Below are 21418 nucleotides of genomic sequence, written 5' to 3'. Positions count from 1 at the left end.
AATCCAATATTGAGCCAAACATGTTTCTACTCAGCCTTACACATTGAAAAATACGTTACGCATGCTCACTTACATGTGGGCAGAGATTTGAAACATCTCGAATTCAGTTGATGATTGAATCTTGAATATAATCTGTACCGCCAGTCGTTGTGTAGTTTTAAATGTGCATTCTTGTCATTATACAAAGTCGTCTCTCCTAGTGACCGACATGTTTTGCAGCTAGTACTGCAACATGCTGTTTGATCTTGTAGATATGAAGGTGAAATGACCCAGGAAGCGAAACAGACTCCCCGAATGAAAGGCAAGCAAACAGAGAGCTTCCTCTAACCTGGTTTAGTACCAGATACTGCATTTTAAAAAGGACATTGCTGTAAAATGTATTTCAGAACTGCACATTTCAGACCTGTAAGATTTATAGAATTATTCTGTTTGATACCAGCACTTAAATACTGCTCCATGTTACATGCCAGAAAATCCAATTGATTGAAAGAAACATCAGGCTGTAGGTTAATCGGCACAGTAAGCTCACATCCCAAAGCACTCAGGTACCTTTTACATGTCTCTTTAAGAGATGAAGGACAGAATGTTATCAGAAAGGTACCTTAAGGATCATTTGAGTAATGGGCACAACATAGTTCTTCAATCCCCTAGAGTCAAATTCAGTGCAGAATAGGGGTGTGTCGACTGTGAACCATGATACTTTCTTTAGGATATACCATATCGTAATAGAGGTATGAGTCATTTGTATTGTGATACAATACCAAAAGCACAACAGAGGTCATTCCAGTTCACCAAATGGTTCTTGAATGGAGAATAAGTGTGTTTTAGTCAGTATGAATACTTACTCTCCCAATCTCATTACATTTTGTCCTTTAACAAAATAGTTCATCATTAACCCTTTCATGCATGGCGACCTCATATGGAGATGCCATTTCCCCCCATATAAAGCAATAGGAAAAAAAAGAATGAAAAACTTGTCCAAAATTCTTTTTCAGCAGCTATTATCAATATTTGATGCATGAAAGGGTTAAATAATGTGATCTTATTATGCATCATACAAGTAGCCATCAAGCCCAACACATGTACTCTGATTCCTATTGTACTGCGATCTTGAGTAACGTTGCACCCCTAGTGCAGACATTTAAATGTGGCACAGGTATACTGCCCACCATTTAACAATTACTCAGGGTTTAAACCATCACCACCACCAAGTCCCTAGAATGGAAGGATCACGCCAGTTAGATTTCTTTATCAATTTATTAAATAATACTTATCTGTGACACAGACAACAGAATCAGACCTTTTGTTTTGTAAAGACTCAAAGCAGTCATTATAAAATACAGCTTCATTATAAAGTTTGTCACAGTTTTACAGTATTCAAAGTGACAGGCTTAAATGAAAAGAAATTAAATTTGGCTACAACATCAAAAAGAAATAAAAAAAGAGAAATATTTACATAATGTACTAATAAAAGTAAATCATTTCCAATACCCTAGCATTTGTTTCTCACAGTATAAAAAAAAGAAACCTTTTGAATAAAAGTTCATGGTAAAGAGTCCTCCTTATTGGACTGTATTTCCTTAAATCCCAGCATATAAAACAATATACAACAGCAGGTAAACAAACCTATTTACTCTTTTATTACATCATTTTTTATTTAAGAAGTGCATCTCTGAAAAAATAGATTCATAGTTTTTTCTTTTCTTCTAATCTTTAGCTCTTTAAAATAATTTATGACTGGCTTCCCAATTTGCATTGGTTCCTGTTTGGCTGCAGTCTGTAACTTCTTATAAAAAGTTGGGCTGATCTTCATTTTGAGTCCTTTTCTCTGAAGAGAATGTGCTATGGTCTGCCTCCAGGGGGCAGTGTGAGGTTTGCCATCAGTTCGTGCACTGCGGCAAATATTGTGCATTCACCTGCAAGAGACATAAAAATTACATTTGTCAGGAAGTGTCAGACAATTACGAGCATGAAAATCTCAAACTGCGACTGAATTATCGCATTTTCAGTTCTGCTCATGTCAGCTACCCAGTGGAATTCTGGCCACAACTGGGAATGGAGCCTTTGACATACAGCAAATGAGGGTTTTACTAGTGTTAAAATACACCTGAGAAAAGTATGGTTCACAATTCATTGGCTCCCAGCCAATGAACTTATGCACAGAAGTTGTGAAAATAGCCATTTCAAATCTAACAATACTATTCATCCTCAGTCTGGCAATACCTCATGGCTCCAAAACATTAAAAATAGTCACAGACAGTCAATTGCGATGAACTAGAAGTAGCACGCTAAAAGGGGATGATCCTGTGGTTAGTATGGAGGACTGACCTAATGGCAGACTGCATGGTAGTTTCAATGGCAATGAATCGAGCGCCTGCAGATAGGGTTAGGGTTTAAAATATTCTCAATCCCAAAGAACACAATGCATCAGCCTTCTGCCCCTTAGAGGACTGTTCAAGAAGGTATTAAGGTAGTCCAGTGAATCTTTAGACTAAGAGCTCTGCTAACTTGTTACTCATATGCATATAACCATTTGAAGTGTATTTTTCAATGTAGTAAACATATCTGTTCTTTTTAATGAATACAACATTGAGTTAACATAATTTGGAATGTGTAAATAAAAAAAACTTGACATTTATTTAGATACCGTCCATTGTAATTGCTGATATATATTTTAAAAAAAGGTTACATGATTATGATATCCACAAGATTTTAAAAAAGAAAACAGAATACTGCCATGTTCACTAACCCCCCACCCCCACCCGATTAGATCACCGCAATTCCTGTTATTTTGGTTTGATAGAGAGACCCTCCTCAGAGTGCAGTACTGGAGACGGATGTGCCCTGATGGATGAGACTCACTCTGGCGCGGAGGGTGCATCTCGTGAAAGCGCTTCAGGATGCTGCTGACCATGAGCGCGGCGGCCCCGGAGGAGCTCTGCTGCCGAGGAATGTCAGCCTGCTGTGTCATCCCGTTGGCCATGTCATACACGATGGGCACGATGATACTGATGGGCTCCTGAGGGGACGGCAGTCGCTGGGTCAACTGGAGCTGAACGAGACAACGGCAACAGAAACGAAGCATTGTTGAATATACAGTACCAGACCTCTAGATGTTAAAACGCTTGATTTGCCACAAAGCGGGTCATAAAAAAAAAAAAGTCCAACTTGAATGAAATAATAATTACAATCCAATTTTCTTGAAGTGTGGAGTTCTTACATTTTTTATTATTAATTTTATTATGGCATTTTTCCCCCGGCGACTCGGGAAACAGAGGCTGTAACACGCGTCCTCCGAAACGTGTTCCTGCCAATCCGTCATTTTTGGCACTGCGGATCCATAGCGAAGCCATCAGACCTATAGTGCCGGAGGACAATACAGATCTGAATGGTTCCACTGCAGACCCGCAGGCGCCCTATCAGCCACAGGGGTCGCTGGTGCGCGGTGAACCGTGGATTGCCCTGCCGACCTAAGCCCTCCCTACCCGGGCAGCGCTCGGCAAATTGTGCGCCGCCCACTGGGAACCCCTGGTCACAGTTGGCAATCACATAGCCTGGATTCCAACCTGGGATCTCCAGATAAATCCTTTTTTATTTTTTTTGAAGTCACAAAAAACATCCAAAATGTTTGAAACTAATTCCTTTTGTACTAAACAAAATATGAAATATGCCACGATCCATTCAGTGGCTTTGATTACTGTAGTAGCAGGCAGCACCAGGATTATAGGCTTCCTTGCTAGAAGCGACACCCAAGTCTTTTTACTATCACTGGCTGCAAGCAATACAGTACCAACAGTGCAGTTGTCAGGGAGTGAAACACTTACGAAGAACAGCATTTTGGATTTGAGCACCACAGCGATGGTCCCGGGAGGAGCAATGGGAGGGGCGCTGGGGGGGATGGTCAAGCAGAACTGAACGTTCCACTTCAGCTGGGCAGCCTGGTCTGGGAACTGGTTCAACAACAAACACAACATAAGCAGGCTTCCCACTCAATAGGAGGGGTTTTTTGTTTTGTTCATGGCTCTTACACCATAAACTTTAAATCAAAATCTTTGTAAAAGGGTACTTTGTAGAATCACAAACATCGTAAACAGGCTACACAGTTTGAAGGGAAACTGGATTACGCTTCATACAACAGAAATTAAAAATATAAAAATCTTGTTTGTTGCCAGTCTGCACATTAGCATTCTTAACTCTTTCCACACAGCAGACCTGCACTGAACTTTGTGCTGAAATAGTTCAAATACTGGCAAGGATTTCTATTTGGACTTCCTGGGAAGTTAAAGTATCCATCCTGCTTGACTATCTTCTGGGATTTGTACCAGTGTAAAAGGTACTTATGAGATGTGCAACATACATGTCAAAAATCCAGTATGGTAAAAAAAAAAAAAAAAACCCCACATATTAGATTGAAATTCTGTTGCCAAATGATCATGCGTTTGTGATGCGAAGCTGTGCATATGACAAATACCAATCGACTGAGGATAGATCAAAGTTTTACACAGATGGCTTTAAGAGTTCAGAAAAGGGTGCACACAGCAACATGCCAATATGTAGAACCATTTGTGTTCAATTCACTTACCAGCTCCAGTTTCATGATTCGTACACAGTCCCTGAGGATATGAGTGGGAGCCCCCAACAGCTTTGTAAAGGCATTTAGTGTATTGTATTTAAACGGTGGTCCTGCAACCTACAAAGGGGAGGAGGAGGAAAGAAAACCGAAAGTGTTAAATGTTTCTGTCCACAGGACTAACATCAGCCAGTTGAAAAATATATGAGGAGACAGCCCAGCTCATATCATTATAAGTATGACTTCAAGTGTTTTTGTATTCTGTTGAAACCTAGAAAGACAATTTAAAAATAAAAATAAAATCTAAAATTGAGAAAAAGCCAGGTACATGTAATTCCATGAATCTGGAGTTTTAGAACAAAAGGCCCTCCTAAGACATCAGGGATTTTTTTCCTTGAGGAGAGAATTTTCTATAATATCTATAAATGTCAATTTAACACTCCCTCTCAAGATCTAACCCTTAGGCCACACTACCTCCATTCTCCGATGTCTTCTAATAAATAATCTATTTATAACTATATATATATATTTTTTTAATTTTGATTGGTTTAATTTGATATTGAAACGATAGAGAACAAACTGCTTCGAGGGATCCGCTTGCCCCATTTTTGTTCCAGCATCTGTGATAAATACCATTATATACATTTTTAATTAACTGACTTAGTACATTTGATAGGCATGCACCACACGGTAGCTGTACCAAGCAATGTTTAATATTAAATATAGTTAGAGGGTTTGGTTACTTCAAACTGGTAAATTTTGGAAGCCCTAAATCGCCTTTACCCTGCAATTTTAGCAAACTGCTTGAACGCCACTGATTCTGTTTTCTAAAGATGATAAACTGTTCCTTGAATTTTTGGCTTGATAGACTTCTGCACTCAACAGCTGCTAAATACACCGTCACTTGATCCACAGCTATGTCATAAAGTGAGAGGGCCTCGGCCAGTATTAGTGGAGGAATGAACCATGAATTTAAAATGTTGTTTTTTGTTAACGTGTTTGTTTTGTATTTTTCCATTACAGAACAGAGAAGAAAACTGGATTGCACGATTTCTAACATTTCCTGTAACAAATGTTTTTTACTATAGTACTGTAGCATCTGTAGAGAACAAATGTGAATAAATGAAAAAGCTCTTACCCTCATTTCGAAGAACTTCTCCAGGACCTGCAGCTCCTCCTGGGACCAGGGGCCCGTGTTTTCTGGGGTCACCTTCAGCTGCAGCGTCTCATAGTTCTTGGGGTTCAGAGCGACTCTGCATTTCAGCACTTCAGTCTTGAACATGATCACTCCGGGTTCATTAGAGTTCATAATCTGCAGCTGGAAGGGAGGAAACCACAAAGCTAAAAGATGGCGGTATTAAAGAGTAAGTAGTGGGGTTCTGAACAACATGACGTGTTGCTACAACTGTATAAATAATGTACCTGTCATTTTTCTTTTCATTGTTAACATCCTGACAACTTCTTACACTTAAAGTCTGTTTCAAAGCTCTTTTCAAAATGTCCGCTCTAGTGCACTGACAGTGTAAGGATTATTGCCCACAATAAGTCCAGAGCCCTAACCACTACTCCACACTGCTGCCCGTTGTGTGTATTATTAGTGTAGGTATGTGGCAGCACGGCAGGGTGAAAGCTGTAAAAACTCGTGGGAATGTGGCTGGAGCCATCAACTGAATAAATGATTAAATTAAGGCTCCAGCCACGGGTGTATAAAATAGGTGTTCACGGGGGTTAATTTAGATTTAGTTAGTGATGGTGAGAATTAATGTTGGTGAAGGTATGTGTTTTGTGTTCTTTGCTGTACTGTATTTACGTCAGTGTCTGTGTTTGTTTACGTTCGTGTGTGTTTCGAATAACCTTTTGTTTTGTTAAATGTGTCTTGTTTAGAGTTTGTCTGTGTTATTTTTGTTTGTTTATAATTAATCATGCGCACCAGCGTTTACAATACAAACCTGCATTCTCCGAGTCTCTTCCTGACCAGTGATGTCATTCTTACCACAGTATGTTACTTAACACTTTGCAGTCCAGGCGTATCTCATGAATAGTCATACCTGCCCCTGGCATCCCATATGGGCGGCCATAAGGAAACAAGCAGGCTGATACTGCATCAGCGCACAGAGACTATCACGGACATTTGCAGAGCTTTTTTGAGATGTTATAGTAATAAAATAATGACTTGGATTGCATTATTGAGGAGTTTGGTGATAAAACGAGTGATCAGGAGATGATTGATCGGTATGTACGACTATTATTATTATTATTATTATTATTATTATTATTATTAATTATTTCTTAGCATATGTGTAAGCTATAGCGAATGAAAGGGTGGGGTGGGGCTGGAGATGCCTAGTGAGTGCTTTGTTGATATGCAGGGCCTTTTAAACCCGTTTGACTGTGAAAAAAAAATACTTTTAAACAGCGCGTCTAAAATTAACTGCGCGTGTGAAAATAAATTGGACCTGACGCGCACTTAATAAATGGACTGCAAAGGGTTAAACAGTTGTAGCAACACGTGGGGATTTATAACGCTATATTTTTTGGAACACAGCTACTTACTCCAAGATCCGGGTAAGACAGTGATCAATAAAAACAACCAGCTAGCTCTCAAATAATTCTTTACTAAGTGCCATGGTCTTGGAAATCATGAGGCTTACATTGGGTTCCTGCTGAATGATCCTCTGCAGGTGGCGCCTCATGATGACGGAGCCCAGGAAGCGCTCGAGGGGGGAGCACAGGTAGCTGCCCGCCAGACCCGGAACCAGGCAGGGAGTGGGCGAGGGCAGCAGTAGCACATGCAAGGCATTGTGGTTCAGGATGGTGGGGATGGAGGCCGCCCAGGAGCGCTGAGGTAGTTTGCGTGGTGGAGGCATATTCGTTGGCATGGTCTGTGAGCCTAAAACAAAAAAGTCAACAACTGTACATTTTTCACTAAAAAATCCATCTGAATTAACTTTTCTTGACGCATCTGGATTTTCATGCGATTCTTCAAGAGCTAAAGTTGTAAAGTTTTTTTGGGATAGGATTTATCCTTGATATTTCAGCTTGCTGTGGAAAAACTCTCTGTGGGATAAGAGAAAAAAAAAACACTGCATTGTGTCACATCGTACTGCGAGAAAACACCCCATTGCAACTCTTCTTCCAAAAACCAAATGGCTCTTTACACTGCCTGATGAACAAGCAGGCATTCTGAAGAGGACTAAGGAATGGTGCAAGGGATTTTTTTATTTTTTTATTTAGTACTATGTTTTAATGCGAAACATTATACCATAGATGAGTAAGTAACTACAAATGTAATTTTAGTAGACTGATTTTTACATGTATCTTACTTTCTTATGATGTTAGCAATTGTGTTCAGTGATTTAAATGTTGCTCCAATATTGAGTTTGCATCAATTTTCTCTCGACTGTCTAACTGGCTTTGAGCTTACCCAGAGATTCTGAACAGACTCTTTCCATTCCAATCTTGTGACAATAAAACCTTTGAACTTTGTTGGGCCCCACCTACCCTCAATATATACATGGAGTTGAAATGATTAATTGTCACATGATACTGACTCAATATAAGGGAAATGTAAAAATTCAATTGAAATGACATTTAAAAGAAACTTTAATTGAAGTATGTTGTATATAAAAATCACTGTCCCTAATTTCAGAGGGTATTCCCTCGGCTACTTGACACCTACTGGTTCCAGCCCGCGGGGAGTGAGAGACGTCAGGGATGGGAGAATGCAGGGATGGGTTTCCTGGAGACATCCCAGTCATGCGAGCAGCAGGCGAGGGACCGGACACCTGGGGTGAGCCTGGCCAGTTCCCTGCTCGCTGGCTTGGAGACATCATGGTGTACGGGGAGCTGGGGTCCAGGGCCCCTGCAACAAAAAAAACAAACAGGGTGAGATACGCCGACATGGAGTAATACGAACATCAAAGTGTACGAACTTACTGAGCACAATGAACATTTCTATAACTTACTGAGCACAACGAACACTTACATTGTACAAAACTGTAGAAAAATGAGTAGATCAAGAGAAACCACACACAACAGCTACCCTACGATTACTAATGACAATTTCAAATGGATAGAAATCTACATAATCGCAAGCATCCAATCCAGCACCAAGAGAGTTAAGCATGGACCAGTTTTATTTTCATTTTTTTTTCAGTATGGGAATTTAATCATAAAAAAATAGAAAGAAAGCAGGGGAGTGCCCTGTGCCTGTAACAGCGATTATACAGTGAGCACGATTAAGAACAATGAATATAAAATACTAAATCAGCAGTCAACTTTTAAGTGCACATGCCCACACATCTGTTGATTTGGACAGGAGCAGACACCACATTGCACCTCAGAATCAGAGGTATCCTTGTGAAATATTTCTATACTCACACACTGTACAATTTGTTTTTCTTAAGGCCACATCGGCACATGCACTTACCATGCGGACTGGCAAAGTTGGAAGTCTGCCCCATTGAAATCCCCAGAGACGAGGGTGATGGGGTGGGGCCGAATGATGCGGGCGAAGGGGCCCGCAGAGCACCGCTAGGTGAGTTCGCTGCGTGGATGTTCCCTGCACACAATCAATTATTGACGCATCATACTCTTTACTCTAACTGGGAAAGACAATTAAAAAACAAAACTGCGGGGGCTGGCCGGTGACAGAGGATTGGAAACGGGACATAGAACTGTTCACCTTTGGGTTTAGTTGTAACCCAAGTCAACAAGGAGAAGCGCTTCCCATTCGCTGGCTGCTATTATTGGACAGAAGTGGAAGAAGAAGTTTCTGATTGCAGTCCATGGAGTTGCCAAGGCTTGAAATGAGGACTGTATCACTACACTAATGGAAGAGTCACACATACTGCAGCTTTATTACTTTGTCTTTGACAATAAAATAAATTTAAAAAAAAGTATCTAAAACTGATATTGAAAAATAGCAGCTGTAGTTGCTGTGATACCTGGAGAGGGTGCCACGCCAGTGTGGTAGGACGTCGGGGGCGACGTCAGGGGATAGGCTCCTGTTCCTCCGGGCTGCTTACCAAATTGCTGCACATTGAAACAAAATTAGCGCTCATTACCATACTTGCTTAATAATTACTTGTATACCCTATTGCATCTACTGTACTGGTTTAACCTTGGCGTACCAGAGGTTGAAGCTGGGACATCATCGTATCCATGGCATCCACTCCTACAGGGGAGGGGGGATTGTCATCCTCATTGACAGACCGTCTTCGCACGTCCTGGTTACTGTCCACAAACATGTTCAGGAAGGCCTGCAGGGACACAGAGGCAGAGAGAAGAATCCCGTTAGGTTTGCAACAGCCTGCCTTTTATACAACCACTGCATTGAAACAAAAAAGGCTCTGGAAGCTATTCTTCCAACAATTAAGATGATGTGCATGACAGCCACCACCAAGTTACAGCATATCAAAGAGCTGGAGTTATGTTCTCACCTTTAAACCCGGGGCTGGGTAGAAGCCCTCTATGATCTTGGTGTTGTCGAAGAGGCTGTAGGCCCCGTCGCGGATGGCCACCACCCCCCGGCTGCGGCAGTAGATGTCGATGCAGTACATGTTGCGGAAGGCCAGCCGGATGTGCGTTGGTGACTGGGGCAGGATGGAGAAGCACTGGTAGGCTGTGTTCGTCCTCTGGGTCAGGCCAAGCATGGGCACAGTGGGCAGCTTGTTGATAGCATTGAGCGGAGCCTGGGTGTCAAATAGCACCTACCAGAATGGAGCAGAACCAATCAAAAAAATGAGTTTAGCAACCTTTTTAAAAACAAAATATTTATGTGCCACAGCAGTATGAGAGATTTATAGAATGCTGTATAGGGCCATTGCAAGTTCATTGTAGACCATCAGACTGCATGTGAATCAAACTTGAACCTTACAATTTTCAATTTAATATTACTGATCTTGATTATGAACCTCGGCAAATCTATCAGTAATATACATTGGTTAAAAAAAAAAAAAAAAGATATTGGTTTGCTTGCACTGAGGAATTCTGCAGTTTGCGGTTACCTGCAGTAGCTGAACCACGTTGGGAGTCTTGTTAAACATCTCCTGCAGCTGGTGAAGGATGATGTTGTGGCAGTTACTGCACCCTGAGTTGGGCCCGACTGTTCCCAGGGAGATGTGAAACTTGTGCGTTGCCGAATTCCACTGAATGGTGATCTGGAAGCAATGACAGAAATTTAAAGAAGGGGGAGGAGGGTCAAACTGTTGAGTTCAATTAATACACACAGCCATCATTAATATTTTTAAAAGGGCACAGGACAATTGGCATTTGTTATTAATTATTCTGCAAAACAAATCAAAATAACACACATTTCAAAAATGCAATTGTATTTATTTAACCAGGATAGAACCCTTGAGGGGTTCTATCCTGGTTAAATAATGGGGTCCTGAAGCTGCGTAAAAGGAATATCCCCTAGAAAGTGTTCTGAGGGCATCAGATGATTCGAGGGCATTTGCCATTTACTCCCACCTTTCACTTCCAGAGCTCGGCAACTCTACAAAATCAAGCCACCCTGACCCTAACCCAACCCCAATCCTAACCTTAAGCAACCCCTGCCCTAAAACCTAACCTCAAACCCAATACCTAACCCCTAACACTTTCTAGGGGACATTCCAGTGTGCTGTGGGTCCCGACGAGACGATGGCAAGAAATAACATTCTAAAATCAATAAATCATTCATTATGCCAACTGAAAGGGTTGGTAATATACACCAATTGCAATTGCACACACAAATGGTGCTAGGACCCAACACCACCCAGCAGCACGGGAAAGGAGAGTCAGGTGGCTAGAGTCAGTTGAAACTATTCATTCCCAAATAAACAGTGCATTTAACATTGAAATACAGTGAACTGTTCCCATCTCACTCTCTTCTACAACATGATTTCAGCTTCTTAGGTCCCTATTCTCAATACTAAAACAGTGCAACCAGGCATCAGAAAAAGCACACTGTTCTGATGAGACAAACATTGACCTGCAGTAAAACTGAAAACATAATTATCCTAAAACTGTTACAAATAGCCCATTTTTACTGCAGATCAATGTTTGTCTCATCAGAGCAGTGTGCTTTGCAGTAATGCAAGGTTATACAGTTCAATTTACTAATGTAGAAAGTGAAATCTAAGAACAAATGTCAACATACAGGCTAATGACGTGTCTAAATTATATTAGCAGTTTTAATAATCAGTCATTAAGATAAAGTATAATGTGCTTTCTAAGTGCAGCTGCTGCCACAAGGAGCTCTTCACTGATCCATGGAACACATCTCTATTTTATGGGCATGCGCTGGTGTTGCTGTAAGGAAACAGTCACCTACTGTTTCAATTTTGCTTTTGACAAAATGCAAAGAGAAGCCCTTGTTCTGAACTTAATTGATACAAGCCACAATCTTTCAATTCCTGGCAGTTCTGGCCTATGGTAGGAATCATCATGATGTTAAGGGGTAGCTGTGTAGTTAAAAAATTGTAAAAATCCTGTTGCCTTATGTAGACTTATTTAAAATATTTGAAGTGTTTCCTGTAAAATATTCTTAGTAAAACCAAGACACAAAGACACCATGACCTAAATTCTCATTGCTATTTACTCCAAATCATAATTAGCACATTTCAGCAAGGACAAAATGCATCTAATAAAGTTACCAAAACAGATATAAACTATTGAGACTTTTAACTTAACTTGTGAGCAGACATAAAAAGTAAGTAGCAGGGTTTTGAAAAATACAGCGTTACATGTCCGCACAATGTGTTGCTACAGCTGTTTAAATAACATACCTGTAATTTTTCTTTTCATTGTTAACATCCTGTGGCAATGTGCTCCGCATGTGCACATCCCAGCATGTGAATTACTTATGTGCAACCTCGTGCGCGCATATTACTTACTTTAAATGCACGTGCGGTGATGTGCAATCCCGTGTACCAATGACTATACACCAACATTAACACACCACACGCAACATACAACACAGAAATGCACACAGGGGCGGAACACATTGCCTCACATCCTGACAAATTTTACACTTGCTCTTCCAACAGTGATTTGAGGACAGATCTAAAATCCCAGTGCACTAGAGCAGACATTTTGAAAATAGCTTTGAAACAGACTTTAAAGTTAAAGTGTTATAAGTTGTCAGGATGTTAACAATGAAAATAAAAAACGACAGGTACATTATTATTATTTTTTTTTATTTAGTAGTCTCCTATTGTTTTTACCTGTTTTTTTCCCCCCCGATTTGAAATGTCCAATTGTATTTTTAGGCTCAGCTCACCGCTACCACCCCTTCGCTGACTTGGGAGCAGCGAAGATGAACACACGTTCTCCTCCAAGGGCAGTGCAGCTCTGGGCAGCTTACAGGCAAGCCCACAGGCGCCCGGCCTGTCTACTGGGGTCGCTGGTGCACGGTGAGTCGAGGACACCCTGGCCAACCTAAGCCCCTCCCCCCCCAGGCGGCGCTCGGCCAATTGTGCACCGCCCCCTGGGAACTCCCGTCCACGGTCGGACTCGAACCGGTGACCTCCAGGCTTTCGGGCGCATCCTGCACTCCACGCGTAGAAGTACATTATTTAAACAATTGTAGCAACATGCAGGTATGTATAACACTATATTTTTTAGAACCTTGCTACTTAAAGTTGTTTCTTATTCGTGTTTTTTTTCCCTTTCAGATAAAAACTGCGCTAATGACAAATTGGAGTAAATAGCTGTGAGAATTTAGCCCATGTGTACTTCCTGAGTTACAACAGAGTTCGAAGATTCAGTTAATTACCCCCCAAAACTTAAAAGTAGCCGCAGAAGGATGTCTATTAATGAGTTACACTGGTACGTAGGTTTTAAAACAGCTCAAAATGCAACCACTAAACAAGCTGGACTGTCAACGAGGCCTACACACAGATAGACTACAGAAGAATGCAGTAAACATGCACCAGCAGTTTACATTTCTACATGTTCTTATCTCACAAACATATCAGATAAAACAGAGCACCTGATTTACTCAACCCAAATCTTTGAATGAATGATTAATTCTGACAACAGTGCACACATTTCATATTGAAGAGGTTTCAATTTTCTGACTACTGGCTCAGACATTATTTAAAACCTTATTTTGGCATATACCATCAGGATACATTGTTTGAATGGGAAAGTTAAAGCGTCTCCAAATATGTTGGCACCAGTGAATTACAGACACACATATGCAGTTTTTTTTACAAATCAAGGAAGCAAGTTAGTAAGAGCTGAAGACAGACAACTTGAAGACCCTGGGTTCAAATCCCAGTCAACTGGCTGTATGTATGTGTACTGCCATGAACAATCCAATTTACAACACTTTTGCTTTGACAAGACATGTTCACACTTGTATACAATAACAAGACACTACAACACAAAAAGCACAAGTGGGAGGCCTTCAAATGACAACCAAAGCTGTATAAATACCTCAGCACCTAGTTCACTACTCCAGCCAGTGGGATACTTTGTGTCAAAGTAAGGGTTCGATAGCAAGGCCCCATTTGCACTTACTGAGCTTCCTTTGGTGTTTCCATAACACAGGACAAGCTTGCGGTAGTTGTAGAGTCGAATTTCTGAGAAAAGGTTTAGATAGGAGGGCATGTCTGAGAGAAACAAACAAAAAAAAAAATAGTTACAATTAAGCACACACTTACCGCTGACAATTTCCCACCCAAAAGTAAAACTACTTTACATGCAGTATCTTGCTCACCAACGCTCTTGTCGGCATCCATTTTGCTTTCCTTACCTGGTAGAGAGCGCGCAAACTCCAAGACACACTCGTAGAGCTGGGCGATGCTGTTCCAGTCATTGAGGAACATCTCGACCACCTTGCGGCCCCCCACTGGCTCCGAGAGGGGGCTCTCATAGGTCAGGTAAACTTGCCGCGTTGCAGCTGCGGAGAGAAGGAAGTCCATGTAGAATGAAGGTGTTTGGGGGAGATGTGTGGCTTTGCGCCACTTCAATCCAACCAGGGTTGGTAAAGTTCATGTCATATGGATCTAGTATTTGAGGAACAAAGTGAAACAAGTTCTTGCTGTCTCAGTCCAATAAAAAATGTAACATGAGTCTATATTTCAGCATAAAACTAGTTAAACGGGGCTCCCGAGTGGCGCATCCAATAGAAGCACTCGCTAGAGTGCAGGATGCTCTCTATAGCCTGGACGTCGCCGGTTCGAGTCCAGGCTATTCCACAGCCGACCGTAGACGGGAGCTCCCAGGGGGCGGCGCTCAATGGCCGAGCGTCGTCTGGGGGTAGGGATGGTTAGGTCGGCCAGGGTGTCCTCAGCTCACCGCGCACCAGCGACCCCTGTAGTCTGACCGGGCGTCTGCGGGCTTGCCTGTAAGCTGCCCAGAGCTGCGTTGTCCTCCGACGCTGTAGCTCTGAGGCGGCTGCACGGTGAGTCTGCAGAGTGTAAAGAAGCGGGCGGCTGACGGCACACGCTTCGGAGGACAGCGTGTGTTCATCTTCGCCCCTCCCGAGTCAGCGCAGGGGTGGTAGCTTAGCCTAAAAATACTTGGGCATTTCAAATTGAGGAGGAAAAAAAAAAAAAAAAAAAACTAATTGGCAACGACTAAATTAAAAAAAAAAAAAAAAAACACAACTAGTTAAACAAGCTTTAATTTTTCAGATACTTCTGATCCTATCCCAGAGCCCCAGAACCTGAGTATAATATTGTTGCATGCTTCCTGGATTGAATCCCTTTATTATTAAAAAAAAATAAAAATACATTGAGTGATTTAGTATTTTTGCCAGTGTACACTGAAACAGTTCCATACCCAATTACAATGAACTGGATACTGGGTATCTACACTTTGCATACATTTTCTGTTATTTGTGCTAGTGTTATACTTGTAAATGAGACATTTGAGAGGTTTTATCTTCCCAGATAAATAAATGGCTAAATGTGAAAGCCCATAGGACGCCTCACCTTGCTCCTTTGTGGAGGTACTGGTGAGTGGACAGTTGGCGAAGACCAGCTCAGCTAGCCAGGTGCGATTGTTCCTGCCCTGCAGTCGGCAGGTACAATCCAACAGGGAGCGGTTCAGAACCCTCTGCGTTTCCTTACTGATGCCCTTACCGGATGGAATTCTGCAAAAGGCACAGGCAACAGTAGAGAGGCAAGATTAAGAAAGCTAGTTTACAAAGGTTTGGTGCTGCACACAGTGTTATGACTATTCCAAAAAAACACTGCTCGTCTCAGACTAGTCACAGCTTAATGAGATATGCATCACAGTATATACAGATCTCAATCCATACCATACAGAAAGTAAACAAAGCGGTTTCTATTGGTGATGTGTTTTTTTTTCTTTTTTTTTTTTAAACAATGTTGTTTTTAGCACATTTAACCTCATCCACCCCAATATAATATACAAACAAAAAAACACAAATTAGCCATATTCTAGCTTAAAATACAGGTTTGATTCAAAGCAGGACTTAATAGAGAATTGTATTCTTTAATAGCAAAATATTTACCACCTTGCTGCTTTTAGCAGGGAGGTAGTTTAATCATCTGTAACCCCACAAGGACATACTGTTAGAACAAGAAAGGTAAGAGCACTTACTTCAGAATGCGGATCGCATGGCTACAGCCATCACCTTCCACCTGAACTCCCTGGTGTGGAATGTCCATGTTGGAGAGCTGGAATGAAAAGACAAAGGGAAATCAAGACCACCACATCCCAGTGACACACCGAGAGATCTTTGTGAAAACTGCTAGGGAAAAACATGCACCTTGGAGCCTCTGAAATACTTTATAAAACTAGCTTGAAATGCAATTTTGGGTTTACATCGGCCAATACAAGGAAAAGAGCACAGCTTACATTTTGGAGGGGCCTGAGAATAAGGGCAACACTAACAGGAACACGCTACTAGATACAATGACAAAAGATAAACCAAGTATGAACATCTTAGCACCGTATGTTATCATGCTGGAACCTCACAGGACTCCTTGGCTCCAGTCTGAGGTAGTGTATAAATATGTTTTTGTTCTGTTCTCATGTATGCTCAATAAAGACGTGCCTTTTTTTAATTATAGAACTTAATTTTGCCTTCTTCAGCTTGACAAAAATAATTCAGGACTGAAAGGGTTAAACAGGGAGCCAAAACAATACAAAACAAAACATTTAGACCAAGACTCAAACTTGCTTCGGCGGAAGCACCTGGATGTATCTGATCTGGTGGTTTCGAGTCGACACCAGCTGCTTCTGATCTGTTACTACTAACAATAAACTGTCTTGCTGGAATAGCTGAAATACAAGGGCAAGTCATAACCCTGAATTATAGTACTTGGTGGAAACCTTCCTGTATATCTGTTATCACACAGACGGTGAAGATCAGCAACACATTGAGCGATCCTTACTCATCAGTTGCAGACTGGGATACTGGTGCTCAGACCGGCTATTATGGCGGTTTCAAATTCTTGGCGGCTTCTTCATGACAAAAAGCTAACAGCTCTGGAATTGTTATGCTGCAGTTGCACGGTCATGACTACTCAAATGATACACCATGAGGTTCAGCTCCTTTGCATAGAAGTCCCTCTGTAAACATTTCCATATTGGTTCGTGTCTTGGCCACCCAATTTGCCTATGCACTATCAGTTACCAGCGATGCTCTGAACATTTCCATTACGTTGACATGAAGCTAGAACAAAATAAGGAAATATCGTGCTCAATTTAGCAATCAACGTCTGGCACTGTGTCAAAACACAGCTCTGGAAATGTATATGAACAGCTTGATCACGGGGCACGCCCCCTTAATATTTTATTTTAACACTAGAACCACCGCGGGATTAATGAAAATGTAAACGAATCTGCGTACTGTCAATGCAATGCGGTTGTCCGTTTAAAAAAAAAAAAAAAAAAAAAACAAACAAACCGCAGATTCGTTTACATTTTAAATCCAAACCCGTCAAAATGACTACCTTGGCGGTTCTAGTGTTAAAAAGTAAAAACGCCAAAAGAGAACAGAGGTGCATGGCATTGAGTTTACTAAGATTCTTTATACAGTAAATAAAAAAAATTTAAAAAATCTGATTGTACTTCAGAAGGCGGCACCCTCCCCACCCCCATAGTGAGTAAAGGGAAATGTCTATTTGGTTATGAAGCTTCATGGACTTCCTTTCGAATAAGCCCTTACCTCACAGCGCAGTCCTATAAAGGGCATGTTGGTGTCACACATCGCTACAAGATGCGCCAGGACCTTGTTGAACGCGCACATCTCCCCAGCTCGTTTCGGCTTTTTGGGTTCAATTGCACCCTGGTCACCAGACATCTAGGATTAAACAGATACAGAACAGATTCGACCAGATTAGAATAGCCCATCAAATTATTCTGAATGCAAAAGACAATAAATAAATGAATAGATTTCAAATATTTTTGCAAGGTTTCAGTTCCTGTCTCCATTTGCACGTCCACAGTACTGTAACTTTAGTACTTTATGATATACCCTCAGTGATTTAAATGGGGGTGGGGATTTTTACTTACATATACACTGTGGGTTTTATTTTCTACCTGACAGCTACTAGATGTTGTGGTGCAATTATAAAAACATTTACAAACAAGAGTTCAGCTCATCGAGACTCGCCTGGTTCTGAATACATGCAGGATTAGAAATGAAAATCCCAACCTCATTTAAAATCCATGCAGAGATTGAGGAGGATGACACATTACAAAAAAAAAAAAAAAAAGTAGCAGTTCACTTGTAACCATATCAAAGATTTAAAAAATTCCATGCCGTAAAACAGAAGGGGAGTTCAAGTATTAGTTTCATGAATGCCACAGAAAAAGTCCAACAGGTTCAATTTAACTATAAACTCTGGGTGGAATACATTTTATCCAATACAGAAAGAGGGACAGTTTTGCTTTTTTTGATACCTTGTTTTTACTGCACAAACAGACCGGGAGATACAGTTCAATTTGTGTGAGGTCTATTATGAGATCACCAACCACAGAGCAGAAGTGACACATTTCACAATACTCAATTTAGAGAATGAAAAAGAAATGTTGGCAAGACATGACCGAGGGAACATTATCTTGAGCTTTGTGAGCAATGTCAGGCGCGTCAGGTCCAATTTATTTTCACACGCGCAGTTAATTTTAGACGCGCTGCTTAAAAGTATTTTTTTTCCAGTCAAATGGGTTTAAAAGGCCCTGCATATCAACAAAGCACTCACTAGGCATCTCCAGCCCCGCCCAACCCTTTCATTCGCTATAGCTTTCACATATGCTAAGAAATAAATAATAATAATAATAGTCGTACATACCGATGGATCATCTCCTGATCACTTGTTTTATCACCAAACTCCTCAATAATGCGATCCAAGTCATTATTTTATTACTATAACATCTCAAAAAAGCTCTGCAAATGTCTGTGTTATTCTCTGTGCGCTGATTCAGTAACAGGCAGCTTGTTTTCTTATGGCCGCCCCTATCTGATGCCAGGGGCAAGTATGACTAATCATGAGATACGCCCTTTTTTTTTTTCGGCTTGTCTCGGCTCCTGTCACTCCCACTCTGCCATTGAATGGTTTTCTCGGCTTTTTCTGGCGAAAAAACGACTAGAAACCCGTTTTTTGCGTTTTTTTGATGATGTCCGACATTGGACCGGATAGGAATAATTGCAATGTCGGACCAGGTCTGACACAGGACCGCAAAGGGTTAAAGAGTCGTGTAGCCCTTTACCTTCCTCTTGGCCCCAGTCTTGGTCCCACACGCTGCCTTAGTGCTCAACACCAGCTCCTCCAGGTTGGGTTTGAACTGCTGCAGCAGCAGAGCAGTGGGGGGCCCCTCCTCCCCGTCCAGCAGGCTGACCGACAGGAAGTAGTACTTATACTCCAGCTCAGTGGGGCAGCCGGCCACGTGAAACATCTCCACCACCTTCAAACACAAGAGAGCGTTCACTTTGTGATGAAAACTGACAGACATGAAGCAGATATCGACAACCAGACAAAACTAACAGGCAGACAATGACGGACAACCGGTTACACAAGGCGTTTTAGTGGCCTGGACCCTGGAGTTAAGTTTGTTTGACCTATATATTGGACTTAAAAGATGGGATCTGTGTACAAGACTAGGAAAGAGAACACCACTTAAAACAGCAGACCAGTAATCTACACAGATATACTTAAATGTATATACTGTACTACTTCTTCGAATTTAAGACACTCTTGAATTTAAGACGCAGCACAATTTAAGGAAAAAATAAAACATCAAATAAAAAGATACATTTACAAAGATACAACCTCCATTACGCATATAAGAAAACTACGTACGGAGGCAGTTTGCATCCCTCTGCTGTCACACAGAGCATTACAGCTTCTCATTTCCAGACGTGATTACTCACACCTGTTTTTCTCCCTTTTTGTGAACTGTGGTATTGCTTAGCAAGTCGAAAAATACTGATCAGCATTTATGATCTGTCCAAGCTGCTACTGTTTGTTAGAACGGAGCCTAATAACGAAACACTGAAATTGTAAAAGCTTCTGTTTGAAAGATGCTTCTGTGAAAATGGCTGCCTGGATGTCATGGATGATTCGAGATCGGGCAGCAATGTCTTTTCTCGGGCAAGCAGTCACATCTTTTGTTGGCGATTTAATACACGCATCACTATACTCGAATTTAAGGAGGCAATTTTTGAGAATATATATATAATATATATCTTTTTTTTTGCATCAATTCAAAGGAATACAGTATATCAATTTTAAATGTATTTAGTTAAGGATACCTGAGTTAATGTGCTCTTCATGCATACAGTGGTACTGCTGTTTATTGCCTTATTTAAAAACAATAAATGTCATACAGTTAATCCCCCTCAGAACCAGCATTTTCATTTGAAAGTTCCCAGAGGGTACTTTCAGTCCCATTCTTAGTTAGTACTGTAAAAAACAAGAACACTTACAATATAATACTGAGGGAGGCGGGTGAGTTTAATGAAGAGCTTGTGTTTGGAGAGGTTCCCTGCTGGGTGTGAGGATGCATTGGAGAGGTGTAGGGTGTCAGTGCAAACTGTGGGGAGGTGCTTCACAGACTGCCTACTGCGCTGCTCCCCCAACCAGAACCTGCAAACACACACAGACAAGAGCGCTCAACGCAGTGAAATACACTCAGCCATCTTTCTGGTATTTATCTAAATAAAGCTAAACAAACCAGCTGACTAGGTTTAATTAATTTATTTAATCTCATTCGCTATGCCAGGACTGTCCATGGATAGCTCACTGAGCCCCACAGTTTGGCTCTTCTGATTGTGAGGTGAAGCTTGCCACTGCAGGCTGTAAATGGGTTTGCAGCATTGCAAAGGCAACTGGGAGTATTTGGTAGAAGTATAATATAAAATAAAACAAAAAAATTGGCGTTTTTAATGCAACAGGTTTAATGAACACAAATATTCCCCCCCCCCCTTACTACACTGCTGTTTTTACAGTGATTAAACATAATATTTTAGCATCTCCATTCCCTGCTATCAAACCAAATTGCAGCACTTGATTATGATTGTGTAGATTTGATGACCTGGAATAGATAAACCACACAACTTACTTCAGTTGTTGAAGCCAAGAAATAATGCGTTTCATGTCATCGTTGATAGACTTTTCAATGTCATCCAAGGTCGACAGATCTGAGATGGGCAAAATGAGGTCACTCACATTCAGTCAATTAGAAGTTGCTTTTCAAGTAAATGTATCAGTATTTGGAAGTTAAGAAAACCGTGGAGCATTGTGGGATTCAAATCTACAAGGAAGCAATAGAGTACTTCTGATGCAAAACATAACACGTGAATGTCAACAGGTAGCATCACAATTATGACTTCATTACTCAACAAAAAGCCTGCTATAAAAGTCTAGTCTCATGATTTCT

General features: G+C 41.1%; 1 protein-coding gene across 2 annotated transcripts in view; it reads right to left on the bottom strand.

Moving 5' to 3' along the window:
* Positions 1-1243: 1243 nt before the first annotated feature.
* LOC117405778 (mediator of RNA polymerase II transcription subunit 14-like) overlaps positions 1244-21418 on the bottom strand; it is a 42088-nt gene continuing 21913 nt past the window's right edge. Inside the window, exons 12-31 of one of the 2 annotated variants that reach the window (XM_034009153.3) lie at positions 21101-21179; positions 20466-20625; positions 19250-19444; positions 17706-17840; positions 16133-16209; positions 15499-15659; positions 14316-14462; positions 14081-14172; positions 10579-10731; positions 10012-10281; positions 9703-9831; positions 9517-9604; positions 9000-9131; positions 8250-8432; positions 7222-7460; positions 5709-5888; positions 4583-4690; positions 3825-3950; positions 2863-3052; positions 1244-1916 (exon numbers count right to left, since the gene is read on the bottom strand). In XM_034009153.3, the coding sequence (XP_033865044.1) occupies positions 1843-1916; positions 2863-3052; positions 3825-3950; positions 4583-4690; positions 5709-5888; positions 7222-7460; positions 8250-8432; positions 9000-9131; positions 9517-9604; positions 9703-9831; positions 10012-10281; positions 10579-10731; positions 14081-14172; positions 14316-14462; positions 15499-15659; positions 16133-16209; positions 17706-17840; positions 19250-19444; positions 20466-20625; positions 21101-21179 (2918 nt within the window). In that variant the 3' untranslated portion in view covers positions 1244-1842. The remainder of the gene's footprint in view (positions 1917-2862; positions 3053-3824; positions 3951-4582; positions 4691-5708; positions 5889-7221; positions 7461-8249; positions 8433-8999; positions 9132-9516; positions 9605-9702; positions 9832-10011; positions 10282-10578; positions 10732-14080; positions 14173-14315; positions 14463-15498; positions 15660-16132; positions 16210-17705; positions 17841-19249; positions 19445-20465; positions 20626-21100; positions 21180-21418) is intronic. The other variant, XM_059030085.1, reaches the window with a different exon arrangement.

This window comes from Acipenser ruthenus, chromosome 9 (genome assembly GCF_902713425.1).
Source record: "Acipenser ruthenus chromosome 9, fAciRut3.2 maternal haplotype, whole genome shotgun sequence".
Classification (NCBI taxonomy): Eukaryota; Metazoa; Chordata; class Actinopteri; order Acipenseriformes; family Acipenseridae; genus Acipenser; species Acipenser ruthenus.
This window is presented reverse-complemented; position numbering and strand designations above follow the sequence as displayed.